This window comes from Wolffia australiana, chromosome 14 (genome assembly GCF_029677425.1).
Source record: "Wolffia australiana isolate 7733 chromosome 14, ASM2967742v1".
Lineage (NCBI taxonomy): Eukaryota > Viridiplantae > Streptophyta > Magnoliopsida > Alismatales > Araceae > Wolffia > Wolffia australiana.
Genome location: NC_135848.1, coordinates 139,157 through 163,732, shown reverse-complemented (window position 1 = coordinate 163,732; position 24,576 = coordinate 139,157). Strand labels below are relative to the sequence as shown.

Sequence of the window (24,576 nt, the reverse complement as noted above, 5' to 3'; positions counted from 1 at the left end):
ATTCGCGTAGCTACACTCTCTATTAGGAAATTACATGTCGGAGGACGCCGTTGACTACGTCTGACATCATTATGACTGCATAGTTTTTTTTATTTCCAAAAAAATAAAAAAATTGAAATTTTAACGGCTGGTCTTTGAGAAAGAAACTTGGTCCAAAGTGAAAAGAATGCATGAGTGAGGTCTGCAGACTTAGACTAAATACAAATCAGCGTGAAAATGATAAGTCCACGAACAGGGGTACTTTAGCAATGCTTGATACACACTTAGATTACAATATTTTTGTGAAATTACATTTTAAATATTTCACATGATTATAGAGTGAGAAATGAGTCAACCCAAAAGGATATAATAGTCTAATTTTTCAAATTTATTTTATTTCACTGCTACCATATGTCTTAAAATTTAAATATTATATTTATGAAATGATAGGAGTGAAATTTGTGATATAAAGTTAGTCAAATGTTTGGACTACCTAAAAAACTGATTAAAAGTCATTTGAATAGCTTAGATTAAATAAAATAATCATAATGTTACAATGACTGTTTTTTTGGAATTTGGGTACTTTTTGTGGCATTTATTGACATTATGTTCATAAAGATATCATTTTGGTGACTCAGAATATATAAATATTATTGACATTAAGTTTGACTTTTTTCTAAGTCACGGTAAATATTGATCTAAAACTTCGGCGTTAAAAATTAAAGAGAAAAAATTAGCCAGGTGATTTTAAAATTTTACAATTTGGCATTCAAAATCTGGGGATGGATATTAGCTGGGTGCTTTTTTAATTCAAACTCTCGGTTGGGTTTTTTATTGAGTTATAAGAGTGAAATATTGAAAGAGCAATGATCTGATTAAAACTCACAACGAGAAAGAACCATTTGTCCGGATGGGCAGGTGACTGCTAGGTTAATGTGATATTAAGTATTTTTCAACTCACGTCTTTGATATTTTTATCAAATTACCATTGTTGATGATAGCACAAGTTTTTGCCATGCTGCATGCTACCATCAAATTTGTCACTTGGCAGCGCGTATCGGCCTACATTTTCCCTGCATCAAGTGACAGTAAATGTGCTACAGTTATTCTACTATGCCACATGTCAGTATGTATGTACAACCATCTTTATCATAATCCGCATAGGTAAAACACCATTCACTCTCTCCACTTGCTAGGAAAGCCCCTATCACCCTACACTCCCAAAGAGCTAATTTAAGGTAATTTAGTTGGAGTTAGTTAATATTTATCCCAATAAATTTCATTAAAGTCCTAACATTTTTGTATAATATTTAGATAAGTAGTGTTAAACAAGATTTATTGTTTTTCACCGTCATAGAGTTTTTCTGAATTAGTTTTCATTATTTTGATCTTTAAAATGCGTATTTCATTCTTAAAACTATCCAATCGTAAAAATGAGAAATTAACTAAAAATTCAGTTTTTCCATGCGGATTCAGCCATTTTTTTTATAAAAATACGTGCGCACAAAGAAAATGATAAATATTACTGCATAAATCAGAAGCATGAAACACCATTTTCGACCCCAATTTATTTTTATCATTCGAACTTAGTGACATTCAAATAATTAGGTTATCTATGATATAATATTATCCTGATATTTTTTGTTTTACATGTTTATTTTCTTACGATTATATGGTGTGTAGACGAAGGACTAGAGCATGTCATACTGAAGTAAAATATATTTACACCTTGGGGGTTTTCAGAGTGCTTCTGGAACATTCTACGTTTCAAAATAAGTATTCGTTAAATTGTATTTTTTTAAATCTCCTGATTCACGTCATGTAAATTATTCGATAATCGTATGGATGTTAATTGGTTGTTGATCATTAACATTATTATATATTGTCTCTCTCCTTTTTCAGCCCACGAGATTCTTGGAGACGAGGTCCAACTCGAGGCTTCTAACGATCAGTTGTCTACGTGTCGCCATCATGGCCACGAACCGGTTTGACGATTTAGTTGTAACGATGGCAGCCGGTTGGCGAGAGTATTCCACGGGCACGCGTCGGTCGCCGCGGACCTGCTCAACCGGCTTCTAGATCCTTTCCGGGGACCCGCAACCTCTTTTTTTTTTCCCCCACAGCCCAGCTGCCATTGTCTACGACGCGAAACCCTAACTTGCGGGGAGGTCTTCTTCTTTCGCTCCCTCTTTGTCTCTCGGTTGACAAGGGCGAGGCAGAGAAGTAGGGTTAGTCGGTCGGCAGAGGGAGGGCGGACGATGGCCACATCGGCGTTCCTCAGGGCCGCGAGGAGGCGGGATCTCCACGCACCGCTGTCTGCTCTTCGATCCGTAGGAACTCTCTCCCCTAATTTGCTTCTGCCTCGCCTTTGCGGCCCCTGAAAGCCCGACATACTTGGGCTCTTGTTATTTTCTTTGCCATTGATCGATCCTCCTCGTTTTGTTAGTTTATCCTCTGGTGTCTGGTTTCTTTTGTGCAGTCTTGATCCGCGCTTTTCTTTGCTCGCCGGTTGTTTCTTCACCTACCGCGATTCAAATCGATGATCTTATTGATTTGGTTATCCAGTATTGATTTCTGACCAGTGTTGATGCGAGTCAAATCACTCCATGTTCTCTTTGATTTGAATGAATATCTGATTCCAAAGTATAGCGTATTCAATCTCAGCGCCTAGTTTTCCTGGCGTATATATAGAACTTCCGTCCTAAGCTAATTTATGCACGTCCCAGTTTTGCAGTCGCTGTCAAGAAAAACATTGCGCGCACCATTTTGGTCTTGACATTGTCCATATCTCAGTGATCTCGTGTCCTGTGCTCGTTACCATTTATCTTTGATGTATTTTGTTTACTTCATATCCACGCGCAAAGAATACTGCTGGGTAGAAATTTTAACCTTAGTGTCTTGATATCTTCTAATGGCCTCGACGACTGTTTGTTTCCACACTTCAGTTTGAGTCCTCTGTGTTAGAGCGGTTTATGCTTTCGTGTACTTTTTCGACGATAGCTCATGGTGGTCAATTACTTTTTGTCCCAAGTCTGCGGTCACCCTTCTTTTCAGTTACCACTGTTCATTTGTTACTCGATATTGTTGCTTGCTGCCGCTTCTTTTCTGTAACAGTTGTTTCTAGATCATTTTGTGATTTTAAAGGGAAGTGATTTTTGGTATCTTTTACTCTGAAATTCATCACAATCGTGTTCATGTTGGAAACTTTCCACATTCTATGGCGAGATAGCGTATAATTACTTATTACACCTTATTTTTCTGCTTGCTTTGATATCTTCTATCCTCATAATATTCTCTATGAAGATGCCCATCCGATTTTCTTTTCCACTGTTTTATGATTCCTTTGCGCGAGAGATGGGCATTGTTATTTTGTGGTCCGGACGAATTAATTTGGTCAAACGACGGTTTCCCGTGCTGTCATGGTTGGATACCCTGAAAGACAATTATGTATTCTGAATGATCGAGTTTTCATGCCAGGTTACTGGAAATCCAAAAGCACCATGGACCGCGTCTCCTTTTAGTGCCAGATTGGCTGGGTTGACGAGAGCATTCAGGTAGATTTGGGCATGATTCTTTTGACTCTGGGATTATTTTTCTTTTTATATTTTTGTTAAACTATATTTGTTTCATCAGTGCGAAGCCTGCCAGTAGCGATATTATTGGCATTGACTTGGGGACGACAAACTCTTGTGTGGCAGTGATGGAAGGGAAGGTTAGTCATTATGCGCAATATGATCATTCTTGTTCTATCATTATATGGAACAATTGTTTTCTTTTATTTTAACTTATGTTGTAAAAAACTACGATGCAGAACGCCAAGGTCATAGAGAACTCTGAGGGTGCCAGGACTACGCCGTCTGTGGTAGCCTTCAACCAGAAAGGGGAGCTGCTTGTGGGAACGCCGGCTAAACGTCAAGCTGTCACCAACCCGACAAACACCCTCTTTGGGACGAAACGGCTGATCGGTCGTCGGTTCGAAGATCCTCAGACCCAGAAGGAAATGAAGATGGTGCCCTTCAAGATTGTCAAGGCTCCTAATGGTGATGCGTGGGTGGAAACCAATGGGCAGCAGTACTCGCCAAGCCAGATTGGAGCTTTCGTGCTGACCAAGATGAAGGAAACAGCAGAGGCCTACCTTGGCAAAACAGTCTCGAAAGCTGTGGTCACTGTTCCGGCGTATTTCAATGACGCCCAGAGACAAGCGACGAAGGATGCCGGGAGGATTGCAGGGCTCGATGTGCAGCGAATTATCAATGAACCCACTGCTGCGGCTCTCTCGTATGGCCTCAACAACAAGGAGGGGCTCATTGCTGTGTTTGACCTGGGTGGAGGAACCTTTGACGTGTCCATCTTAGAGATTTCCAACGGCGTCTTCGAGGTACGTGATGGGAAACTTACTCTCTGACCATGCCGTCTATAAGCAGGTATCGGATGATGTACAGTGGTTTATGTCCCAAATTTCAGGTCAAAGCAACAAACGGTGATACCTTCTTGGGAGGCGAGGACTTTGACAATGCGCTATTGGACTTCCTTGTCGGGGAGTTCAAGAGAACCGAGAGCATCGATCTGTCCAAGGACAGGCTCGCTCTGCAGCGGCTCCGAGAAGCAGCCGAGAAGGCTAAGATAGAACTGTCTTCTACATCGCAGACGGAGATCAACCTGCCGTTCATCACGGCAGACGCCTCTGGGGCAAAGCACCTGAACATCACTCTTACTAGGTCCAAGTTCGAGTCTTTGATGAACAGCCTGATCGAGAGGACGAGGAACCCCTGCAAGAACTGCCTCAAGGATGCCGGAATCTCCACAAAGGACGTGGATGAGGTACTGCTGGTGGGTGGGATGACAAGGGTTCCGAGGGTGCAAGAAGTGGTTCAGGAGATCTTCGGCAAGATCCCCAGCAAGGGGGTCAACCCTGATGAGGCAGTGGCCATGGGCGCTGCCATCCAGGGCGGTATCCTCCGTGGTGATGTTAAAGAGCTGCTGCTGCTGGACGTGACCCCCTTATCCCTTGGTATTGAGACGCTCGGCGGCATCTTCACCCGCCTCATCAACCGCAACACCACCATCCCCACCAAGAAGAGCCAGGTAAGAGAGAACCCTCTGTCCCATTGATTACCATCATCCATCGTCTTTATAAGCATCATCAGCATCATCATCATCGTCACCCTGCGCGGCTCTTCAGACTGATGGCATGTTCTGATATGAACTTAAACCAGACGTTCTCGACAGCGGCGGACAACCAGACGCAGGTGGGAATCCGTGTGCTGCAGGGAGAGCGAGAAATGGCGTCAGACAACAAGCTGCTGGGGGAGTTTGAGCTGGTGGGGATCCCTCCGGCGCCGAGGGGGTTGCCTCAGATTGAGGTGACCTTCGACATCGACGCGAACGGTATCGTGACGGTGTCAGCCAAGGACAAGTCCACTGGGAAGGAGCAGCAGATCACGATCAGGTCCTCCGGTGGGCTGTCGGAAGACGAGATCCAGAAGATGGTGAGGGAAGCGGAGCAGCATGCGCACAAGGACCAGGAGAGGAAGGCCCTCATCGACATTCGTAACAGTGCCGACACCGCCATCTACTCCATCGAGAAGAGCCTCACCGAGTACCGCGACAAGGTCCCCGCCGAAGTCGCCTCCGAGATTGAGTCTGCTGTCGCCGACCTCCGCAGTGCCATGGCCGGCGAGAACGTCGATGAGATCAAGGCTAAGCTTGATGCTGCCAACCGGGCTGTCTCCAAGATCGGCCAGCACATGTCTGGTGGCGGCGGCAGCGGCGGTGCACAGGGAGCCGGCGGCCCCGACACCCCGCCTGAGGCTGAGTACGAGGAGGTGAAGAAGTGAGCGAGGAAGGCATTGGACCTTCCTGCCATGCTGCAGTATCACCCGACCCCTTCTCTCATCTCTTTTCCATGCGCAAATTTTGGCACTCAACCAAGCTATAGACTCTAGTCTAGTCGAGTCTACTCTGTCTTCTTGTGGTTTTGTTTCCCCGTGTGCTTTGCTCCCTGCCTCCTTGCCTCTTGGGAGGAGATTAGGAGACTAGACCGTGGGAGGCATCCCCCGCCCCTTTCTAGGCTCGGATCCCAGGAGACGCAGACTTATCTTTTAAACTGGAAAGAAAAACACCACCTGTTAGATTCCAACGTGCATATCCTTACTCATATCACATCCTTGTCAGATTAGCTATTGTGGCATTAGACTCTTCATTCATTATCTTCGATTATCGTCTAGCTTTGACTTTCCATCTCTTGAAACTCGCGTGTTTAGAGGCCACACTGCGGAATGAATGTCCGCATTTTTCTAAAACGTATATTTAGAAAAACCCATGACGAAGCATAAGCAGTGTCCAGCATTCCGGTTAAATTCTAATTAATGAACTAAATCTTTGTACGTAAGAATAGTCAATCCAAAATGCATAGACTTAGTTCCTTGAATATATTTATACAAAACAAAGCTTCTTGAATATCCAGTATCTCAACCGCTGGGCATTATTAACTCGCGCATCCATTTTGCTGACACTTGAACCTGATTCGATTCGGCAAGCTCATTTTCCTCGAGAAGAAAGATGGTCATTCATTATTCTCGTATCCATTATTCTCATGGAGTCTTCATTCATCAGGTCTCAGGATTCATGATGCGTATGTTACCCCTTCCCTGGGGGGCGGAGAAGTGGAAGAGCATGAAGTGGCGGTACTCTTGGCCGGGGCGAACGACGACGGAGGGGAAGTTGGGCTGGTTGACGGCGTTGGGGAAGCCCTGCGTCTCCAAGCAAAGCCCCGCGTGCTTCCCGTAGACGGCGCCGCCCTTGCCGGGGACGCCGGCCAAGAAGTTGCCGCTGTAGAGCTGCATGCCCGGCGCGTCGGTCCAGAGCTCCAGCGCCCTCCCGCTGCGCGGCTCCCGCAGCCTCGCCGCCCGCTTCAGCCCGTCCTCTCCTCGCCCGCCCCCCCGCCGAGCACCAAGTTGTGGTCGTACCCGCCCCCCACGAGGCCGATCCTGCTCCCCACCCTCTCCTCCGCCGTGAAGTCCAAGGGCGTGCCCGCCACGGGCTCGATCTGGCCCGTGGGCACCGCGTCCTGGTCCACCGGGGTCCAGTGGGTTGCCCATATCCTGAGCCCGTGGTCCAGCACGTGGCCCGCGTCGTGCCCCGCCAGGTTCCAGTAGGTGTGCTGCGCCAGGCTGATCGGCGTGGCCTTGCTGGTCACCGCCGCCATGTCCACCCTCAGCGCCGTGCTCGAGGGTAGCGAGTACTTGGCCGTCACCTCCACCTCCCCCGGGTACCCTGCGCGAACAAATTCACAGAGAGAGAGAGAGATCATCGGCGAGGATGAGCCCAGATTGCAGGCTTCGACCTACGTACCTTCCTCGCCGTCGCGGCTGATGTACTTGAAGGTGATGGAGGGGATCTCGCCGTCCTCCCGCGCCGCCACCTCCCACAGGACCTTGTCGAACCCGCGATGCCCCCCTGAGTGAGAGAGTGAGAGGTGGGTGAATTAGGGCCGCGGTTCATCAAGGTGTGGGCATTTTCTTCTTGTGCGCTCACCATGGAGGGAGTTTGGGGGGTTGTTGATGGGGAGGGTGTACTCCGCCCCGTCGAGGGTGAATCTGCCGTGCCTGATCCTGTTCGCAACCCGCCCCACGATGCAGCCAAAGTACGGGGACTCGCCCTCCTGCGCGTTGGTGTAGCGATGGATACGACGAGAGAAGAGCGAGGAAGAAGAAGATGAAGGTGAACAAAGTTTGGGTTCTTACGAGATAGGGCTGGAGGGAATCGAATCCCAGAACGACATCCGCGACGTTGCCTGAGAAGCAGGGTAGAAAAATCAGGAGATGGCACGCTGATTTCTCCAAGGAAAAAGGGGGAGAATTGAGAAAAGAAGTGAGCACCGTGGGCATCCGGCACGAGGAGGGAGATGATGGTGGCGCCCCAGTTGGTCAGCTTCACCTCTAAACTCCCATTCTTCAGCTCGTACACCTCCGCCCCGGCGACCGCCATGGCCGTTCCTCAAGAAGAAACCGCTCTCAATGACCCGATCTCCCTCTGTCATCCTCAACTCGCGTGTACATATTTTATAGCTGGCTCCTCTTGGCGGAACGCGGTGAAGTTGTAAAACACGGGCCGCATGAATCGAAGGTTTCTCTCTCTCTCTCTCTCTCTCTTTTTCTCCATATGAAGCCAAATTTTTTTCTCTCGCAGAGACACCTTGCTCGAAAGTCGAAACCACTGGTACCGATGGTGCAAGAATGGTGGCATCAGATTCGTATGCACAACACAAGGGGAAACAAAGGGGGCGGGGGAGGAATGATGATGTAGGCCATGGCGGCAGACGGAGAAGAAGTCAGCGCCTGGGCAGCCGCGGCGCGCGCGCTCTGGGCTTGCCCGGGGGAGGCCTCCACACGAGCTCGTCCACCTTGCCGCGGAAGCTCCGGAAGAACTGCAACCGCAGCCCAGTGCAGAGCAATCGATCCCCGGCCCGAAAACAAGAAAAAACGCAGAGACAGAGAGATAGTGGTCACTCGTCAGGGGGTATTTCTTGCCTTGAGATAGTCCGCCGAGTCCCCGGCCGCCTTCTGCACGTCCACCATGAGGAACGACGGCGCCACTTGGAAGATCTGCTTGCCAACCCCATCGTCAACGACGGAATCGCAGCGCTCATTGCAGGAGCCGGCGGAAGAAGGGGGACGAAGCTGCTCGATGGGTACATACCTCAAGAATGGCGCAGAAGTGGGCGCCTCTCTCCGCCGACGGCCCCTCCACCCTCATCTGCCGAGCCACCAACAGCGACCAAAGCCAGAAGAAGAAGAAGAAGAAGAAGAAGAAGACCAAGAGTGAGAAGCCGTGGCAAACGAAGGGGGAAGGAAACCAGGAAAAAAAGGGCTCTGCGCGGTGACCTTGAAGTTGCGGATGTGGGTCTTGAAGCCCATGGACTGCGCTACCACCTCCATAGTCGAGAGGACCACGTCCGCCGGCTGCCGCGACACGAATCTCGTGTGGTGACCCTCCTTTCCCCCCTCCTGCCTCCCCTGGATTACCAGATAATAATACTATACCCATCAATCATCATCATCGTCGTCATCCCCGGATACCAGCAGAGAACAACGTCTCCTCAACCTGCTCCCGGTGGAAAATGGCTGACAGATTGAGGCCCTCCGACAAGACGATCAGATCAAATGCGTTCAGAACCAGCGGACCCGCGTTTCCTTGCTCCGCCTCCCCCTTCTCCTGCAGATCCTGACCAACGCCCGTTTTTCCAATAAGAAGAAGAAGAAGAAGAAGAAAGAAAGTTACAAACATCGCACGAGTATGCCTTGTTCGTATCTCATGTTATTCGTGTTATTGTTCGAGGAAAGAAGAAGAAAAGGCAAACCCACCTCCGGATCATCAAAGAGTTTGGTTAGATCATCCATATCGTCCTCCTCGCTTTGCAGGGTTGGCGGGTTTTTGGCCCGTACGTATCCCTCCTTGAACCAATTGTCTTCTCGAATATCCGATATCTTAAGGCGCTGCCCACGAACATCAGACAAATTTTATGTCATTGGGAGAAAGGACAAGCTGCCGCTCATCATGCTAATCAACCGTAGCGTGTATGGATACTCACGCTGTCTGGGTTTGGATCCAAAATCCGGTAAATCAATGATCTTGCTCCGCTGGAAAACCAGGACGGAAAAGAAAATTCTGCTTTTCCAATCTGCAAAAAGGGAACGGCCACAACAAGCTGTAAACTAACTAAACACGGCTCGCGCAGATTTTCTTCTTCGATGAAGAAAAAAAAAAGGATCACACGAAAAGAAGCAAAGCTGGGGAGAAACATGCGGATTACCTTGCTGTAGAGCGCGGTAAGATCAACCTCATCGAATGGCAGCCGCCCGGCAAGAAGAACATAGAGGATGACACCGCAAGACCAGACATCCGCCGACGAACCGTCATAACCCTTGTGTTGAAGCACCTAACACAATTTTTCATGGTTAAGTACGGCGATCACAAACCATCAGATGGGGGAAAAAACTCGCTCGTCGGTGTTATATCAAGAACCAAAAATGGGAGAAGCTGGAGGCTGATGCAATTATGAGTAACTATCAAGTTTAAAGTGATTTTTGACGAGGAGGACTAATAATATCTAAATTAATCTGATCCCTTGAAACCCAACTTTGTTTCACCCACTAGTAACGTACGAAAATTCTAAGTCAGATGGGATGGGAGATAAATAGAATTAAAAAGCCACAGCAAAAAAATACAAAGATTTATCACCTCCGGGGCGACGTAGTTTGGAGTCCCGCAGGTCGTGTGAAGGAGGCTAACTCCCTAAAGCTAAAACCAAGGTCATTAAGACATAAATGGTGGATATGAACAATTCTTTGGGAAATTGCAAGCCGGGGAGGGCACGACGCTATTGACCTGCGGCGGATGCGCACTTAGACCAAAGTCTGAGATTTTCAGATTTCCCCGAGAATCCAGAAGCAGGTTCTCTGGCTACATGCAGCAGCACATTGATCAGATACCAAAATTATATAAAACTACGAGGAACATTCCTTCTCCTCTAGCAGCTTCATTTCTGAATTTTTTTTCCTAAATCCATATCAAATGGAAATCACCTTTAAATCTCGATGGTAGACCCCTTTGGTGTGGCAATAATCCACCCCGTCAATGAGCTGCTGAAAGTACCGGCGGGCATCGTTCTCGTTGAGCTTGCCATTCCGGGTCTGCAAAATCCGTCAGACCCATGAGTAAAGATGTTCATCACAGACGCATCTCGCAATATAAGTATTTCTGGTTCTTTCCCATCTCCACTAGTTTTTGCGGTTCTAAGGGAAAGCAACAGTAAAGAAGTATATCCTGGATCTTCCTCTCGCTTTCTTCACAAGGATAGCTGCAAATGACACATACATTTGCCTTTTGCCACATACATTTGGCAGGTGAGTAAAATTAAGTTACGGAATCATATAAGAGTAGGCAGAAAATTAGCACAAGACCAAGTCCGACCATGAAAAGTTTGAGTTGGAGGACTCACAATTTTATCAAAAAGTTCACCCCCCGTTATATATTCCAGAATGATGTAAATCTTTGTCCTGCTAGCCAAAACCTACAGAAAGAGGGGACGAACAGAACAAGGCAACGGCAGCAATTCGGCACAAAATCAATTTCATCCAAACCAAACTCGGTTCGACGGAACAATTATGGAAGATAAAAATGGTACAATCATGCCTCGTGCAGTCGAACGACATGGGGATGCCTGACAACCTTCATGGTGGAAATCTCCCTTTTAATCTGCAAACACGGAACAAAGAAATCAGATTCCGAATCGAAGACTAAACGAGCATTTCAGCCACAGATTGTCAGGCCAAGAGTATTCGGGCGGCTGAAAATAGCCCTTTGAAATGGAATTCTCCTCTCTCTTGATCCTCGAACCAGACGACCCAGAGCGCATGGGAAAAGAGATGGATCGGAGAAGAGAAGGGAATCCGACGAGCGGCGGCACGCCTCGGAAGCAGGAGGAAGGAAAGACAAGGGGATCGACCTACCTGGTCAGCCATCCAGTGCCTGACAATGGTGGACCGATCGAGCACTTTCATGGCGACACTCTCTCCCGTCTCCGTGTTCTGGGCGAACTTGACCTTACCGAAGGTGCCCTCTCCGATTGTCCTCCCGACCTCGTACTTGCCCACTCTCCACAGCACCATAGCGCCGGGAACACAAGGAAAGACCGGAGGATGTGCCAATTTTCCAAGGCGAGGGGTCTTCTACCTTAATAGGACCATTCTTTGCCCATTTCAGGGGATTGACCGCAGGCAAGATGCGTAGTCAACTCGACCGCCGTCCAGCAAACAAGGGTTTTCCCCGAATTCGAATTATCTGCGGAGGATCGATCAGCGCAGAAGAGTATTATCCACGCCACGGCACATTCGAATATCCCGGGAAGGAAGGATTAAAGCGCATCAGCTACGAAATAATCGTCTTCTACAGAAGAAGAAGAAGAAGCGTCACGAAACGCTCGCTCTCCAACGATCCAGCAAAAAATACGTAAAATTTATTGGAGACGATCCGCAAATACTGTTACGCATTTACTGCCCTTCACAGTTCACACCCTCCGTAGCCCGTAAGACTCCGACCGTGAGACCAGCTTTCAGCCGTGCTCACGAGAAGACGCGCAAGCCGTAGGGGTCGCAGCAGCACTCGTCGATGAGGCAGCAGCAACACAGCGCGGAAAGGCTGCTCAACACGGCAGAGAATTCAGCCTCACCGGGCAGAATTTGAGGACGACGGACGATCAAGGGAGAGAAGAATCTTACCAGCCCTCGAGGAACCCCATCGATCGCTTCCCGCGCGGCGGAGCCGGCGCGGCGTACTGCGGCGGCGCCATCACCCGGGGTCCCTGATAAGATCCTGCTTCGTCCTCGAAAGCACCCGGCGGGGGTCAAGATCAACGGTGATGATCATGATGAATGATTCATCGCAAGGAAAGGCAAAGCTGATGATCGTGATGACGACGACGCGATTGAAAGTATAGAAATAGTAGAAAGATATCCTTTTTTTTTCTTGAAGAACGAGGAGTAGAAAGATGGGGAGGCCGGATGCGTACAATTTACTCGTCTCTAATCGAGAACAAGAAATCGAAGAAGAGAGCAGGAGTTACCCTGAGCAAGATACGGATACACGTAGCCAGCCTTGGAGTCCATCGCTGCGGGGGTCGTCGATACACGGGCTGTCTGCGAGATAAAGATTAGAACAAGGGGTGGCGTTTCTGCGGGGCGTGGCAAAGAGAGGAGGCGGTTCTGGGGGTGAAGATCAAGGATATATCCGGCTCATATAGTTTAAGGATATACGCCGAGTTTCTCGCACGCTTCCTTCCTCCATTCACCGGTGGTAATGGCGTCGCGGATGTACCGGGTGGTATGTGCAAACTTCAGAGGCCGGAGAAATCAGTGGGCGGCTCGCGAGTTCATGACCGGTTGGCTCACGAGCTACCTCCATATTCGCTTTTCGGTTGAGAGAATCGACAGGGCTCCTCACTCCTCTTTAAACTCAATGGCCAACTGATTGATTAAAAACAAATTTTACTCAGAATCTCGGATCAAACAAAACTCAGAACAGACCATCCACACCACTGTTAAATATATTACAAATTGTTTTAAGATTCATTCATTTATCCAGACCGCTTCAGCAACAAAGCCAAACATAGATTCATCATGTTAGTTGAGTATATTGCAAACGAAGAAACGGATGAAACGATCAGTAGGGAAACAAGTCTAACAATAATATTGGGTTACAAAAGATTCACCATCTAGCTCTAATTCTCACATAAAAACATTTACGTGAATATACTGCAAAGGAAGAAATGTAGGGAAATTGTAGCATCATAAAAATGCAACTTGAATATTAAAGTCATTCGAAATTAAGTACCCGGTAAAGATCTGAGAGAGCTCAATATATTCTCGGAAGTACAATGTTGTGGTAAAATGTGTCAGACTCAAGCTAGAGGAAATAAGAGAATGGGAGGAAGACTAATTTGAGAGAGACATATAACCATCGCTTCACTCCTTGCCAAAATATCCCTCTCAAATATTTCGAGAGTTAGCAGAAGAATAAACCTCTAAAAGTTTCTTTCAAGGTTGCAGAGTTAATTCGCGGGGAAATTTCACCCTAATCCAAAATTTTCTGCAAGGCCCCAACGCAAGGGGAAAACGCTCAAGAGAGAGTGCGCTTAGGAGAAATTTGTACCAATAAAATCTCCGCCTAGAATTGTTCACATCAGGAGAATGAATCCATCAACATTTCAAACTCCACCACTATAAATAAATTGAAAAATAACAACCACAAATTCATATAGCACTCCTTAAATATGTATGTTCTTTGCATTTAAAAAATATTTTAATAGTGTTATGCCCCTTACACTTAAATTTGTAGAAAATCACCAATATATGATCATTTTTTAGTAATTCTAAAATTATACTTACATACAGAGTCAAGGCTATTTATTATTAGGGTCATAATGCTCAAATACAATATTTTGTATCATTTCAATCCATATAAACTATAACTTTATGCTAGCTCGCAGTTAGTGAGATTGAGAGTGTCATGTAGATTGACTCTAGTGGTAGTACATCACAAATATCTGAGATGCTGAAATTATAGAGCACTGAAGAACTCATATCCATGTACTATATCGTAGATTCATTCAAAAAGGTAGAAAAATGATCAACTCATATCCATCAACTGTACTGTAGATTTGTTAACATTGATGAGATGTCAAAGGCATATCCACATGGCGTATCTGTTGATTGGTAGCATAAAAGAAAATTTAATGTTATAACATGTTCTGAGAATGTGGATTAAAAAAAAAAAATGGAATATGGAGTCAAGGTCCCTATTGACCATGCTATACAACAAAAAACACATGATGGTGAGAAATCATTATTGATCCTTGACGAACTATATGCTAGGTTCATAGTGAAAAACAATAAAATGAAATCTGTCTTTATCAGATGAAGACACACATAATTCAAAATTTTGGATTATTTATTCATATTGATATCGAGATGAATGACAAGTTGGATTCTTCTTAAGTACCACCGTGAAATAGAAAATAAAAATTATTTTAGTCTGAAAAATAGAGAGAGGAATAAATAGTAAGAAAGAGAGAGAGAGAGAGAGAGAGAGAGAGAGAGAGAGAGAGAGAGAGAGAGAGTGCGAAATAGAGAGAGATATATAGCTAAAGAAAGAGAGAACGAAAGAGGGAGAGAGTAAGAAAGAGAGAGAAAGAGAAGAGAGGGAGAGAGAGAGAAAGAGAAAGGACTAACCATGAGCAGGACGAAAACCATGAGGAGGAAAAAGGAGGAGTAGTTCTTCCGTCCAACGCAGTTGTTCAGCCACTAAAAATAACAATTCCAGATTAATACTCGAAAGTTGAGACCTTAACCTCGTAGACCATCCAAAGATCTTCCGTCAAAAAACACAACCCAAATCCTATCTCACCCTACAATGGTGATCAAATCCATCTACACAACGATCAAATCTTACAGTGCTTGCTGTGAAGTTTAACCTGCCAAAACATGCCAGAGAGCTCAAAACAACGATTGAGATTCGATCAAAACAATGACCAATCATCTCTGATTACCTGAACATCGCAGAGCGAATAGAAGGAGATTTCATCATTCATCGGATCTGGAGCACCCGTATCATCTTGATGATCAGAGGGAAAGGAAGAAGTAGCTCCATCTGGGCACCCATGCCAATTGATGATTCCTGTGATTCCTCCTGATGAAGAGATTTAGGGCTTTTCTCTCCAATCTTCTGGAAAATCTCCATCTCTCTTTCTCTCTCTCTCTCTCTCATTCTCAAGTACCAAGTACCACCGTTAAAAAGTTTTGAGGGTTTTTATGAAAAATATCCACTTAGTATAAATAGGGGAAGGACCTTTTCCCTTCTTATCCCTTCTCCCCACACCCCCTCTCCATCCCCGATGTGATCGGGATGACGTGACGATGACAATGGAGATTGAACAGGGCTCGTCAACGAGAAGGAGGAGATTCGACATGCTGAGGATCACATGGATACGTCTAGAGGCTGCACACTTGAGCAGCTTGACTCGTCTCACTCCGAGATCCAAGAAATCATGAATGCAATCCATGCAAAGGTACTTTGTTCCATGATTTTAATGATGCCGTACGATTTCATAAAAGTCTTCCAGTGCGTGTTGTTTTGAATTCTTCATCCATATTTATGTTTATAGACCCCAACATAAGGGAAATCAAATTATCTCTTGGGCGAAAAGATAACCCTAGGGAAAGGTGTGAAGGCATTCACATCATTGGTTTGGAGAGTATGATGAACTGCTGTAGACGAATTAGGAAGCAGCCGGAAAATAAACAAAAAATAAACCTTTTTAAAAATGTATATTGATACCATTGCCCTATAAAGAATCACCTATGTTATCCCTTTGGATTGCACGAATGGTTCATCATGGGCCTCATTAAGGTATGAGCTCAAAACATATCCATGCTTTCCTCCATACATTGAATGCCCTTCTGGTTTATTTGATAGGCATGAATAAAAACTAATACGCTAATTTTGGTAGTAGTTTCATGTGTCTATTTTCATTGAAATGATCATAAATTTAAGTTATTAATAATTAAGTGATTCATTACATTTTTAGAATGGCGTTCATTATTCTCACTTTTATTGTATTTTAACATAATTTTTTAGACATCAATTCATATTTATATTCATAAATGTATATTTTTTGAACATATATATTTTTATAAATATATATTTTTACAAGTAAAAAATACATATTTATTTTTAGCTAATTATTTTTAGGTGTTTATTTCATATTTCGAATAAAATTATTTTTTACCAATTTTACAGTATAGTTTTGGAATTTTATGTCATCAATTTCATAAAGAAAATAATATTATGATCATAGTAATATATATATATAACGATTTATTTAGAAATGCTTATGCGTTAATTGAATTTTTATATTGAAATTATGATCATTCTTATTTTTTGTGTTTTATGAAATTTATAACATTAAAAAATTCAAAAGAAATATTTTAAGAAGGCATGAAATATAGATTTTAAGGTTTTGTTTTGACTTTTTCCATGGTGGAAATTCAGCAAATGGATTATAGAGAGAGAACATTGGAGGAGGGAGAAAGTCGGTGGCTCAGATTACTTCAGCTTCAAATGAAGATATCTCAGGATTTAGAAAATTTGAGTTGAAAATTTTAGCATAACTTTATCTTTACCTTCTCTTTCAATCCACCATCCTGGTTCTATAAATAGCCCCCCATCCTTATTAGAAAGACACCTTTGGATTTTATTGCAAATTACGATACAAAGGGATTTGTTCATCCAAAATAATTTTTGAGTCTGTTCTTGTATTCAATGAGAAAAGGTTGGATTAGTGACATTCAGATATAAACTCATAAAGAGAAAACACTGCTCAGCCCGTCAGGCACATGAGAATGATGTTAATGTGATCTTCATCTTTTTTTTGACTTTTTAAATGTTCATCCCTTTTAAATGTTATTATGGTCAATAACCTAAGTTTTTACCATCATGCATGCCAGCTCCAACACTGCCGCTCACTGGCGAGCATCCTCCTTCTCCGTCGCCACCAACAATGGTAGCATCTCCACTAAAATCATGACAATATATATTTTTGTCTGAACCACTTAACTCATGTTCATCATCATCAACCTTCACTAGCATTATTGAAGCACCAACTAGGTATGAATTAGAATTTCTCATTACTAAAATTCCATTAAAGTTCCCAACTTTATTTTATAAAATTTGAATAAATTATGCTAATCAGGGAAATTAGTTTTTAATAATTTTAGAATTACTTTGAATTAATTTTCAATGCTTGGCTTTTATTAAATTAAATTAAATTATTAATAATCTAAAAAACTGAAAAAATAGAAATTTCAAATTTACTTTTTCAATAATTTCTCCCTTTGGATTTGACACTTACTTGCATTGTGCTCGTAATGAAATATAAATAAGTTGCATTCACTACAAGACCTTAAATGGTGTAATTAATCCCAAATTATATTTTATCAATAAGTTTACATCAATCTTGGAAGGATATTCTTGTCTATCAGATCACACCAGGATGGGTGGGTGCCTAAGGAAAGAGAGAGACAAGGAGGGGGACCTAAAGTAATACATTATTTAGCATTTTAACTTTTGAGCTTTATATCCTTTATATTTTTTTGTGTATTTTAATGCCGTTTTGGTCAAAGCAAATCTTCTGATTTCCAGCAAAATCTTATTTATATGATTCTCTATGACTATGTACCGCTCTAGTCAATGAATACATTATCCTAGTAACATTCTATTGAATAACCCAATAAGTTAGCTATATTATACATATAGATAAATAAGGCACAAATAGATTCAACACATGAGATGCCAAGCAAGATAAAATGCTATAGAAGGTAAAAATGAATTCGTCAAGTCATTTAGGGAAACTGTATATCATCTTTCATCATGCATATTTAATCCCTCATCTATGAGACACTCTGAAAATGACTCAGGGATTGGTCAACTATCAAAACTTAATCGGTCATCTGATTGAGAAGTAATGCATCGAGAAATCATTAAAAAACCCATTTTTTATATTTGTATTGCCTTGGCCATGGACATCATTTTATTGAATACACAATCCTTGATGTGGACTTGTTGCTCTATATACGTGAAGACTGTTTGGAATCCTTTTATAAGGGAATCATAACTCATAGTTTAAGTATCTCATGCAACTTTTACTAAACCAGATAAATTAAATACATAAGCCCAAAAAATACTTTATTAGCTCATATAAGTCATAAACTATACCAAAAAATTAATTATTCATGCACAATTGAACTCAATCGAGGACTCAACTCTAAAAACTTAATTGTTCATCCTATTTAGGACTAGTGCATTACAAAATCATCATAAAATTATTTCTTTGATTTAATATTGCCTTCTCTAAGGACTTTATTGTGTTGTCTTCCTTGATTTTGGTGTTCTATTTAACAAGGGATGTCGATCACTTCTTGATCACTGAATTAATCTCCTATATTCTTTAAAAATATGAGTTAAGAGTTTTTGGATTCCCTTTATTAGAGGATTATTGATCACAGGCAAAAGCTAACCATCCATCCACAACATATCCTTGAGAACTTATGTCTGAGGATCATTTATATAGCTAAAATTTGAATCTATTTGTTTGAAAATTAGGTATGACACTATCAAGGGATTCATAAAAATCAATTCAATGAAGTCTTTCACCAAAGATCGCCCAATATATCTCATTAGTGTCTCCACACAAATGGTCTTGGGATAAAACATTGTCATCAAATGAACATGATTATATATTGTTGCTCCCGAACATCATCAAATGAGCATCACTATCAAGATATTTCTACATCCTTTTCAAATATCCTAGGAATAGGAATATTTAGGATTTGTATTTAAAGAGAGTGATTATAGTAGTATGATCTCATTTATGTTGACTCATCATTGCACATATCTTTGCACTTTATTATGAATGTTGCACACGAACAATAATGGATATGTTTTGCATTAATGAATAATGATTAATACACAAATTGTGTGGTTGTATTGTATGACATATATAATTCTGTGAGGAAGTAGGGATGGCTGTGATGATTCTAGCGGTAGGCGAGGTTTTCATATTATTATAGATAGAGAATGGAGTGACACAACTTGTAGTAGGATTGATTGCGAAGAGGCAGGCTACATTACGTTGTACGTGGTTCAGGGGGTAAAGCTGGCTACATTTACACTGGAAGTAGGGCAAGGAGCATACCACAGGTAGCAGGCCAAGTCATGTGTCAACACTAGTGATAGGGCTGATCACGACAACACTGGAAGAAGACCAACCTGTGAGCATCTATGCTAGCAATAGGGTTGACACCAAAGATGTGTGTGGCAACATAAGGTGTGATGGCATGGGTGACAAGTAATGCCATGAGGTTGCATTGGTGGTAGAGAAAGGCAACACACAATAGTGAAGTGAGGGTAAGAAATAACTTGGCTCGGATACCACATTAATCAACTAGAATATAGTCCATTAACCAAAAAATAAGGGATTTCATGGTATTATATGGACTCTAAGGGGAGAGAATAGTACCCAACGGGCCTGTATAACGGTGATTCATTTTCCACACTCTAGTTAAGAACTAAACATTCAAAAAATTATATATTAAAATAAATTTCCTAATATTTTATTACAACACTATATATAAATTAGATTTTTTTCCAATTATGAAATGATGATAAAAAACTAATTATTAAATTAAAGAGCAGACTATTATAGTTTTAAATTGTGGATTTTCAACGGATAAATGCATAATTGGGTTTTTCTTCTCAGCTCAAGAACCACCATATTTTGGTAAAAGCGGGATAAGGAATGTAACTTTGTTTTAGAGACAACTCTATGAGCTCATGTATTTGAAATATCTATTTAAGAACGAATTGTGATTGGTTTTTATACTGGTATAGTTGTCTCTAGGTTTTTCCTTTCATATATATCACCTATTTGTAAGAACAATTTCTCTCTTATGAAAATGAAGTAAGAATTTAGGCAATACCTCTGCACATAAGATGCAACAGAAGCTTATTCTTTAGCAAAATTCAAAATAAAACATTTTATAAGGCATAACTGACACCAAAACATTTTATTTTGAAGATATTTCAAAATATTTTCCATCTCTAGGATCACATCATATTCTTAAGAGATCTCCATTAATATTCTATGAATATTTTAAAGTTATTTCATTCCAATAATTATTGTTACTAAAAGAATGATTTGAAATAAAAGCCATAGACTCAAACAGCTACTTGGATAAGATCAAGGTCTTATGAGACTGGCAGTAATGAATAAGACTCGTGGTGACTCCAACATTTAACATGTTGATATTTATCATGGGCTTTGTAGAGTGTTAATGCGAAACCTCTTGTGATTGAGGAGGCATAATTTTGTCAAACTAATTTTAAAATTGGTATTTTGTCTTGATGGTTGCATAATCTTGCTACATTTGTTACAATGAAAATATAAGATAATTATCCTGCAGGGTTAAGCACGAAAGATAGTAATGTCTTGACGGCTACATAAACTTGCACACGATTTGTTGAAATGATAGTTAAGGAGGAGAACTGGGGTCAAAAGGATATTCGGGTTGGATATTATCTATGATTTTGGGAGCGGTCTGAACAAGATCTCACAGAGAGGTGAGTTTGGATAAAGTGTGGTGCGGGATGGACCAATGAGAGGGGCGCAATCCGGGGGAAGGCGATTGAGACCACGAGTAATCAGGCCACGGGGGCTCCTCGCGATCTCCACAAGACGCTTGGCCCCACCCTCGGTCGTCCATAGCCCCTGATCCAGACGTCTCGGCCCCCAAACAGTGAAAACCCTGCAGCCACGCCGTCGCCTTCATCTCCCCAGCCGGGCGAAGAAAGACCCCCCATTCCTCCCACCATTCTCTCGCTCCCCTCTTATTCTCTTCCGCCTCGCGCCGCCTCCTCCCCCATCCGTCGCGGCCGTCGCAGCCGGCGCAATAGCCGATACCCTCTTGCCAGAGGGGGGATTCTAGGGCCCGCTTCCTCCGGCTGCTCTTCTTCCTCGCTGCTGCGCGGCCGCGGCGGTTCTCACCGACCTTCCCAGTGAGAAAAAAAATGGCTCCTTTTCTGCCCGCCATGGCAGCCGTGAGCGGCCTGTCCGCGCCGCTGGCCGCCATCTCATCTGTCCAGGGTGTGCGCATCTCTTGGTCGCGGAAGGGTGCCTTGCCCATCTGTATGGCGGCGGCGGCGGGCCACGAATCGGGTAACTCCGTCGCCACCGCGGAGGTGGAGGTTTCCTCCTCCCCCGCCTCGAGGGCCTCTAGCATCTCCGCCCTGGAGCAGCTCAAGACCTCCGCCGGGGACAGTAAGTCTCCCCCTTTCCTTCCCCCTCCTTTCCTGCGTTCCCAAATCCTTGATTTTCATAACCGGAGGGATCGGCCGATCCGCCATTTTTTATTAGCCCATGGATTTTTCATCTATCGTGTTGCCGATTCTTAGTGGCGCGATTTTTCGATCGGTCCGACCCCGCCCTATCGTCTCTCATGCCCTTCTCCGCACATTCTCCCATCATCATCAGGGTACACGAAAGAGCGCAGCAGCATCATGGTGATCGGTCTCAGCGTCCACACGGCGCCGGTGGAGATGCGAGAGAAGCTCGCCGTTCCCGAAGCGCAGTGGCCCCGCGCCATTCAAGAGCTCTGCGACCTCCACCACATTGAGGAGGCGGCCGTCCTCAGCACCTGCAACCGGATGGAGATCTACGTCGTCGCCCTCTCGTGGCACCGTGGTATCAGAGAGGTCATCGGCTGGATGTCCAAGGTGCGAACCGCGACTCTGTCGCAACCCCTCCCCTCCCCTCCCCTCCCCTCTCCTCGTGTTCGTCCTCCTCTCTCGTAGCTCGCTCTTTTTTTAGAAGATTGAGCGTGCGCGTTTCTGCGCAGGCGAGCGGGATCCCCCCCTCGGAACTGCAGAAGCACCTGTTCATGCTGCGGGACGGCGACGCGACGCGGCATCTGTTCGAGGTATCGGCTGGGCTGGACTCTCTCGTTCTGGGAGAGGGCCAGATCCTGGCGCAGGTGAAGCAGGTCGTCCGAGTCGGGCAGGAGGCGGGCGGCCTGGGAAAGAACATCGACCGGATGTTCAAGGACGCCATCACGGCCGGGAAGCGGGTCCGCAGCGAGACCAACATCTCCTCGGGCGCCGTCTCCGTCAGCTCGGCGGCCGTCGAGCTGGCCCTCATGAAGCTGCCGCGCGCCCACGCGCTGTCCGCGCGGATGCTCCTCATCGGGGCGGGCAAGATGGGGAAGCTGGTGATCAAGCATCTGGCCTCCAAGGGTTGCACCCGGGTCGTCGTCGTGAACCGGTCGGAGGAGAGGGTGGCCGCCATTCGCGAGGAGATCAAGGGCATCGAGATCGTCTACCGGACGCTGCCGGAGATGCTCGCGGCCGCGGCGGAGGCGGACGTGATCTTCACGAGCACCGCGTCGGAGACCCCTCTGTTCCTGCGGGAGCACGCGGAGGCCCTGCCCGCCGTGAGCGAGGCCGTGGGCGGCCGCCGGCTCTTCGTCGACATCTCCGTCCCCCGTAACGTCGGCGCCTGCGTGGACGCCGCCGAGACGGCCAAGGTCTACAACGTCGACGACCTCAAGGAGGTGGTGGCGGCGAACAAGGAGGACCGCTTGCGCAAGGCCATGGAAGCGCAGGCCATCATCAGCGAGGAGATGAGGCGGTTCGAGGCGTGGCGGGACTCGCTGGAGACCGTGCCGACCATCAAGAAGCTGAGGTCCTACGCGGACAGAATCCGGGTGGCGGAGCTGGAGAAGTGCTTGCAGAAGATCGGCGACGAGGCGCTGACGAAGAAGGTCCGGAAGGCCGTGGACGACCTCAGCACGGGCATCGTGAACAAGCTGCTGCACGGCCCGCTGCAGCACCTGCGCTGCGACGGCAGCGACAGCCGGAGCCTGGACGAGACGCTCGACAACATGCACGCGCTCAACCGGATGTTCAGCCTCGACACCGACAAGTCCATCTTGGAGCAGAAGATCAAAGCCAAGGTCGACAAGGCGCAGAGATGATCCGTCGGAGGATCATTCGCGTAGGTTGATGGACAGACACGCTCCTCCGAATCCGAACCCGAATCCGAATCCTCTGACTTCCTCGACGATTCATTTTCCTCCTCGCGGAACACGAATAAGGAGAGGGCCCATCCCCGGCTGCGCGCGGGGGATCGACCGACTCTCCCTCCACGTGCTCCTCCTCTTCGTATAGAGAGACAGAATACACACGCTGATTGCCCGGCTTCCTTCCCTGCCCGTTAAGTTTTACGCCCTCTTTTTCCTGTGTATAACGTGAATCTTTCTCTCTTCCTTGCGTGCTCCTGCGCCGCGGGCACTGCCCGTCGAGGGCAGTGTCGCCGACGGAGATTTGTCCGAGGATTCAGGATCAAAAGGCTGTTGTTCCTGAACGCCTCCCGTTTCACTTGTGTTTGATGCTACTCTTCTCTCTGCCCGTTGACGCATAAATGAGGATAACCCGGTCTCTCCGCGCTAAATCGACGTGATAGGAGAAAGTGAATGGTTCCATCTTTGTCATCACCGAGCCGCCTGGATTCACCGTGATTGCGCGACAATTTTGTGGAACAAATAAAAGAAAATCATGGGGGAGAGTTGTGGAAGCCAGAGGAAAGAGGAGCATGGCTCTGGAAGAGCAATGCAGTTTGAAACGAGTAGATCTGAAGGAGAAAGGCTTCTCTCGATCGATAGGCAAAGGTAAGGTGAAAGAAATGGAGTATGAAAGAGTGTCACACGGTCAAATCTCGAGCTAGGTTTCGTGGTCGGAATTGGCGTGTGCTGGCCTCAGTGCTTGGAGCAGAATACTGAGCAACCTTGATCTCTTGCAGCGGAAGCTTTTGCAATTGCTTAAGATCGCTTGAAAGGGGTTAGAGGAGATGTTGGTGCTAGGCACCGTCAGTGAATAGGGTCATTGCATTGATATCTTAAAGAGTACATCAAGATTACATGGGGGAAGACGAGGGGTGTTACAAGGAACGAGACGAGGCGCCTTGCGCCGATGTAATGTCGCCACACCGCCTCAGGGCCATCGCTCCGCGCGCGCGCGCCCGCTCTGCCGCTACACAAGCGCGTCGGGCCGGGCGTCGTGCGCCCGCGGGCCTGGCGATCACACACGCCACCCCTGCCTTGACGATCACACACGCCACCGGCACCCATGTCAACACTCTAGCGCGCAGTCTGCGTGACGCCGCCGCATTCGACGCCCCCGAGCTGGGCGCTGCGCGCCCAGCACTACCCGCAGGAGCGCTGCGCGCCCGCTGTGCCGTCTCGACGCTCTCTGTGCGCCACTTGCCTTAGTCTCCTGGCGGGGATGTCTCCCCACCGCGTGTCCCGCACACGCAATGCGCGTGCTGCCCGCACGGCTGCTGCGTGGCATCCCGCACAACTCCGCGCGCTGCTCCCGCGGCATGCCGCCCGGCCTGCGCGTCCCACACCCGCGCGCAGCACTTCCTGCTCCCGC

The 24,576-nt window shown here is 45.7% G+C and overlaps 4 protein-coding genes and 1 long non-coding RNA gene across 6 annotated transcripts; 3 read left to right on the top strand and 2 right to left on the bottom strand.

The window, feature by feature from the left end:
* The first annotated feature begins 2,109 nt into the window (after positions 1-2,109).
* Positions 2,110-5,963, top strand: LOC144711593 (heat shock 70 kDa protein, mitochondrial). Its single transcript, XM_078585568.1, has 6 exons — positions 2,110-2,309; positions 3,457-3,533; positions 3,613-3,691; positions 3,791-4,357; positions 4,444-5,064; positions 5,196-5,963. Exons 1-6 carry the CDS (start codon positions 2,238-2,240, stop codon positions 5,814-5,816), a joined length of 2,037 nt encoding a protein of 678 aa, XP_078441694.1. The 5' UTR covers positions 2,110-2,237; the 3' UTR covers positions 5,817-5,963.
* A 375-nt stretch (positions 5,964-6,338) lies between these two features.
* On the bottom strand, positions 6,339-8,039 carry LOC144712380 (uncharacterized). Its single transcript, XM_078586638.1, is given in 6 exon segments — positions 6,339-6,905; positions 6,908-7,254; positions 7,333-7,437; positions 7,516-7,642; positions 7,725-7,774; positions 7,860-8,039. Coding segments are annotated over 6 exon segments (1,053 nt in total). The 5' UTR covers positions 7,969-8,039; the 3' UTR covers positions 6,339-6,590.
* LOC144712382 (uncharacterized) lies at positions 7,973-9,036 on the top strand. Its single transcript, XR_013583781.1, has 2 exons — positions 7,973-8,106; positions 8,170-9,036. It is a non-coding gene; the product is annotated as an uncharacterized LOC144712382 (long non-coding RNA).
* Positions 8,184-15,284, bottom strand: LOC144712379 (CBL-interacting protein kinase 8-like). 2 transcript variants are annotated; one of them, XM_078586637.1, is made up of 19 exons: positions 15,086-15,284; positions 14,944-15,010; positions 14,769-14,840; positions 12,605-13,004; positions 12,261-12,354; positions 11,493-12,180; positions 11,176-11,238; positions 10,982-11,053; positions 10,566-10,673; positions 10,369-10,443; positions 10,222-10,275; positions 9,794-9,919; positions 9,572-9,661; positions 9,345-9,476; positions 9,085-9,195; positions 8,865-9,017; positions 8,680-8,736; positions 8,511-8,585; positions 8,184-8,407 (listed from the first exon to the last, which is right to left on the bottom strand). In XM_078586637.1, exons 6-19 carry the CDS (start codon positions 11,649-11,651, stop codon positions 8,312-8,314), a joined length of 1,371 nt encoding a protein of 456 aa, XP_078442763.1. In that variant the 5' UTR covers positions 11,652-12,180; positions 12,261-12,354; positions 12,605-13,004; positions 14,769-14,840; positions 14,944-15,010; positions 15,086-15,284; the 3' UTR covers positions 8,184-8,311. The 2 variants fall into 2 exon arrangements, with proteins under 2 accessions (XP_078442763.1, XP_078442762.1); XM_078586636.1 differs by having other exon boundaries at positions 9,085-9,204; positions 15,086-15,283.
* Positions 15,285-20,882: 5,598 nt separating this feature from the next.
* On the top strand, positions 20,883-23,411 carry LOC144711599 (glutamyl-tRNA reductase 2-like). Its single transcript, XM_078585581.1, has 3 exons — positions 20,883-21,409; positions 21,623-21,864; positions 21,987-23,411. Exons 1-3 carry the CDS (start codon positions 21,160-21,162, stop codon positions 23,118-23,120), a joined length of 1,626 nt encoding a protein of 541 aa, XP_078441707.1. The 5' UTR covers positions 20,883-21,159; the 3' UTR covers positions 23,121-23,411.
* The last annotated feature ends 1,165 nt before the right edge of the window (positions 23,412-24,576 follow it).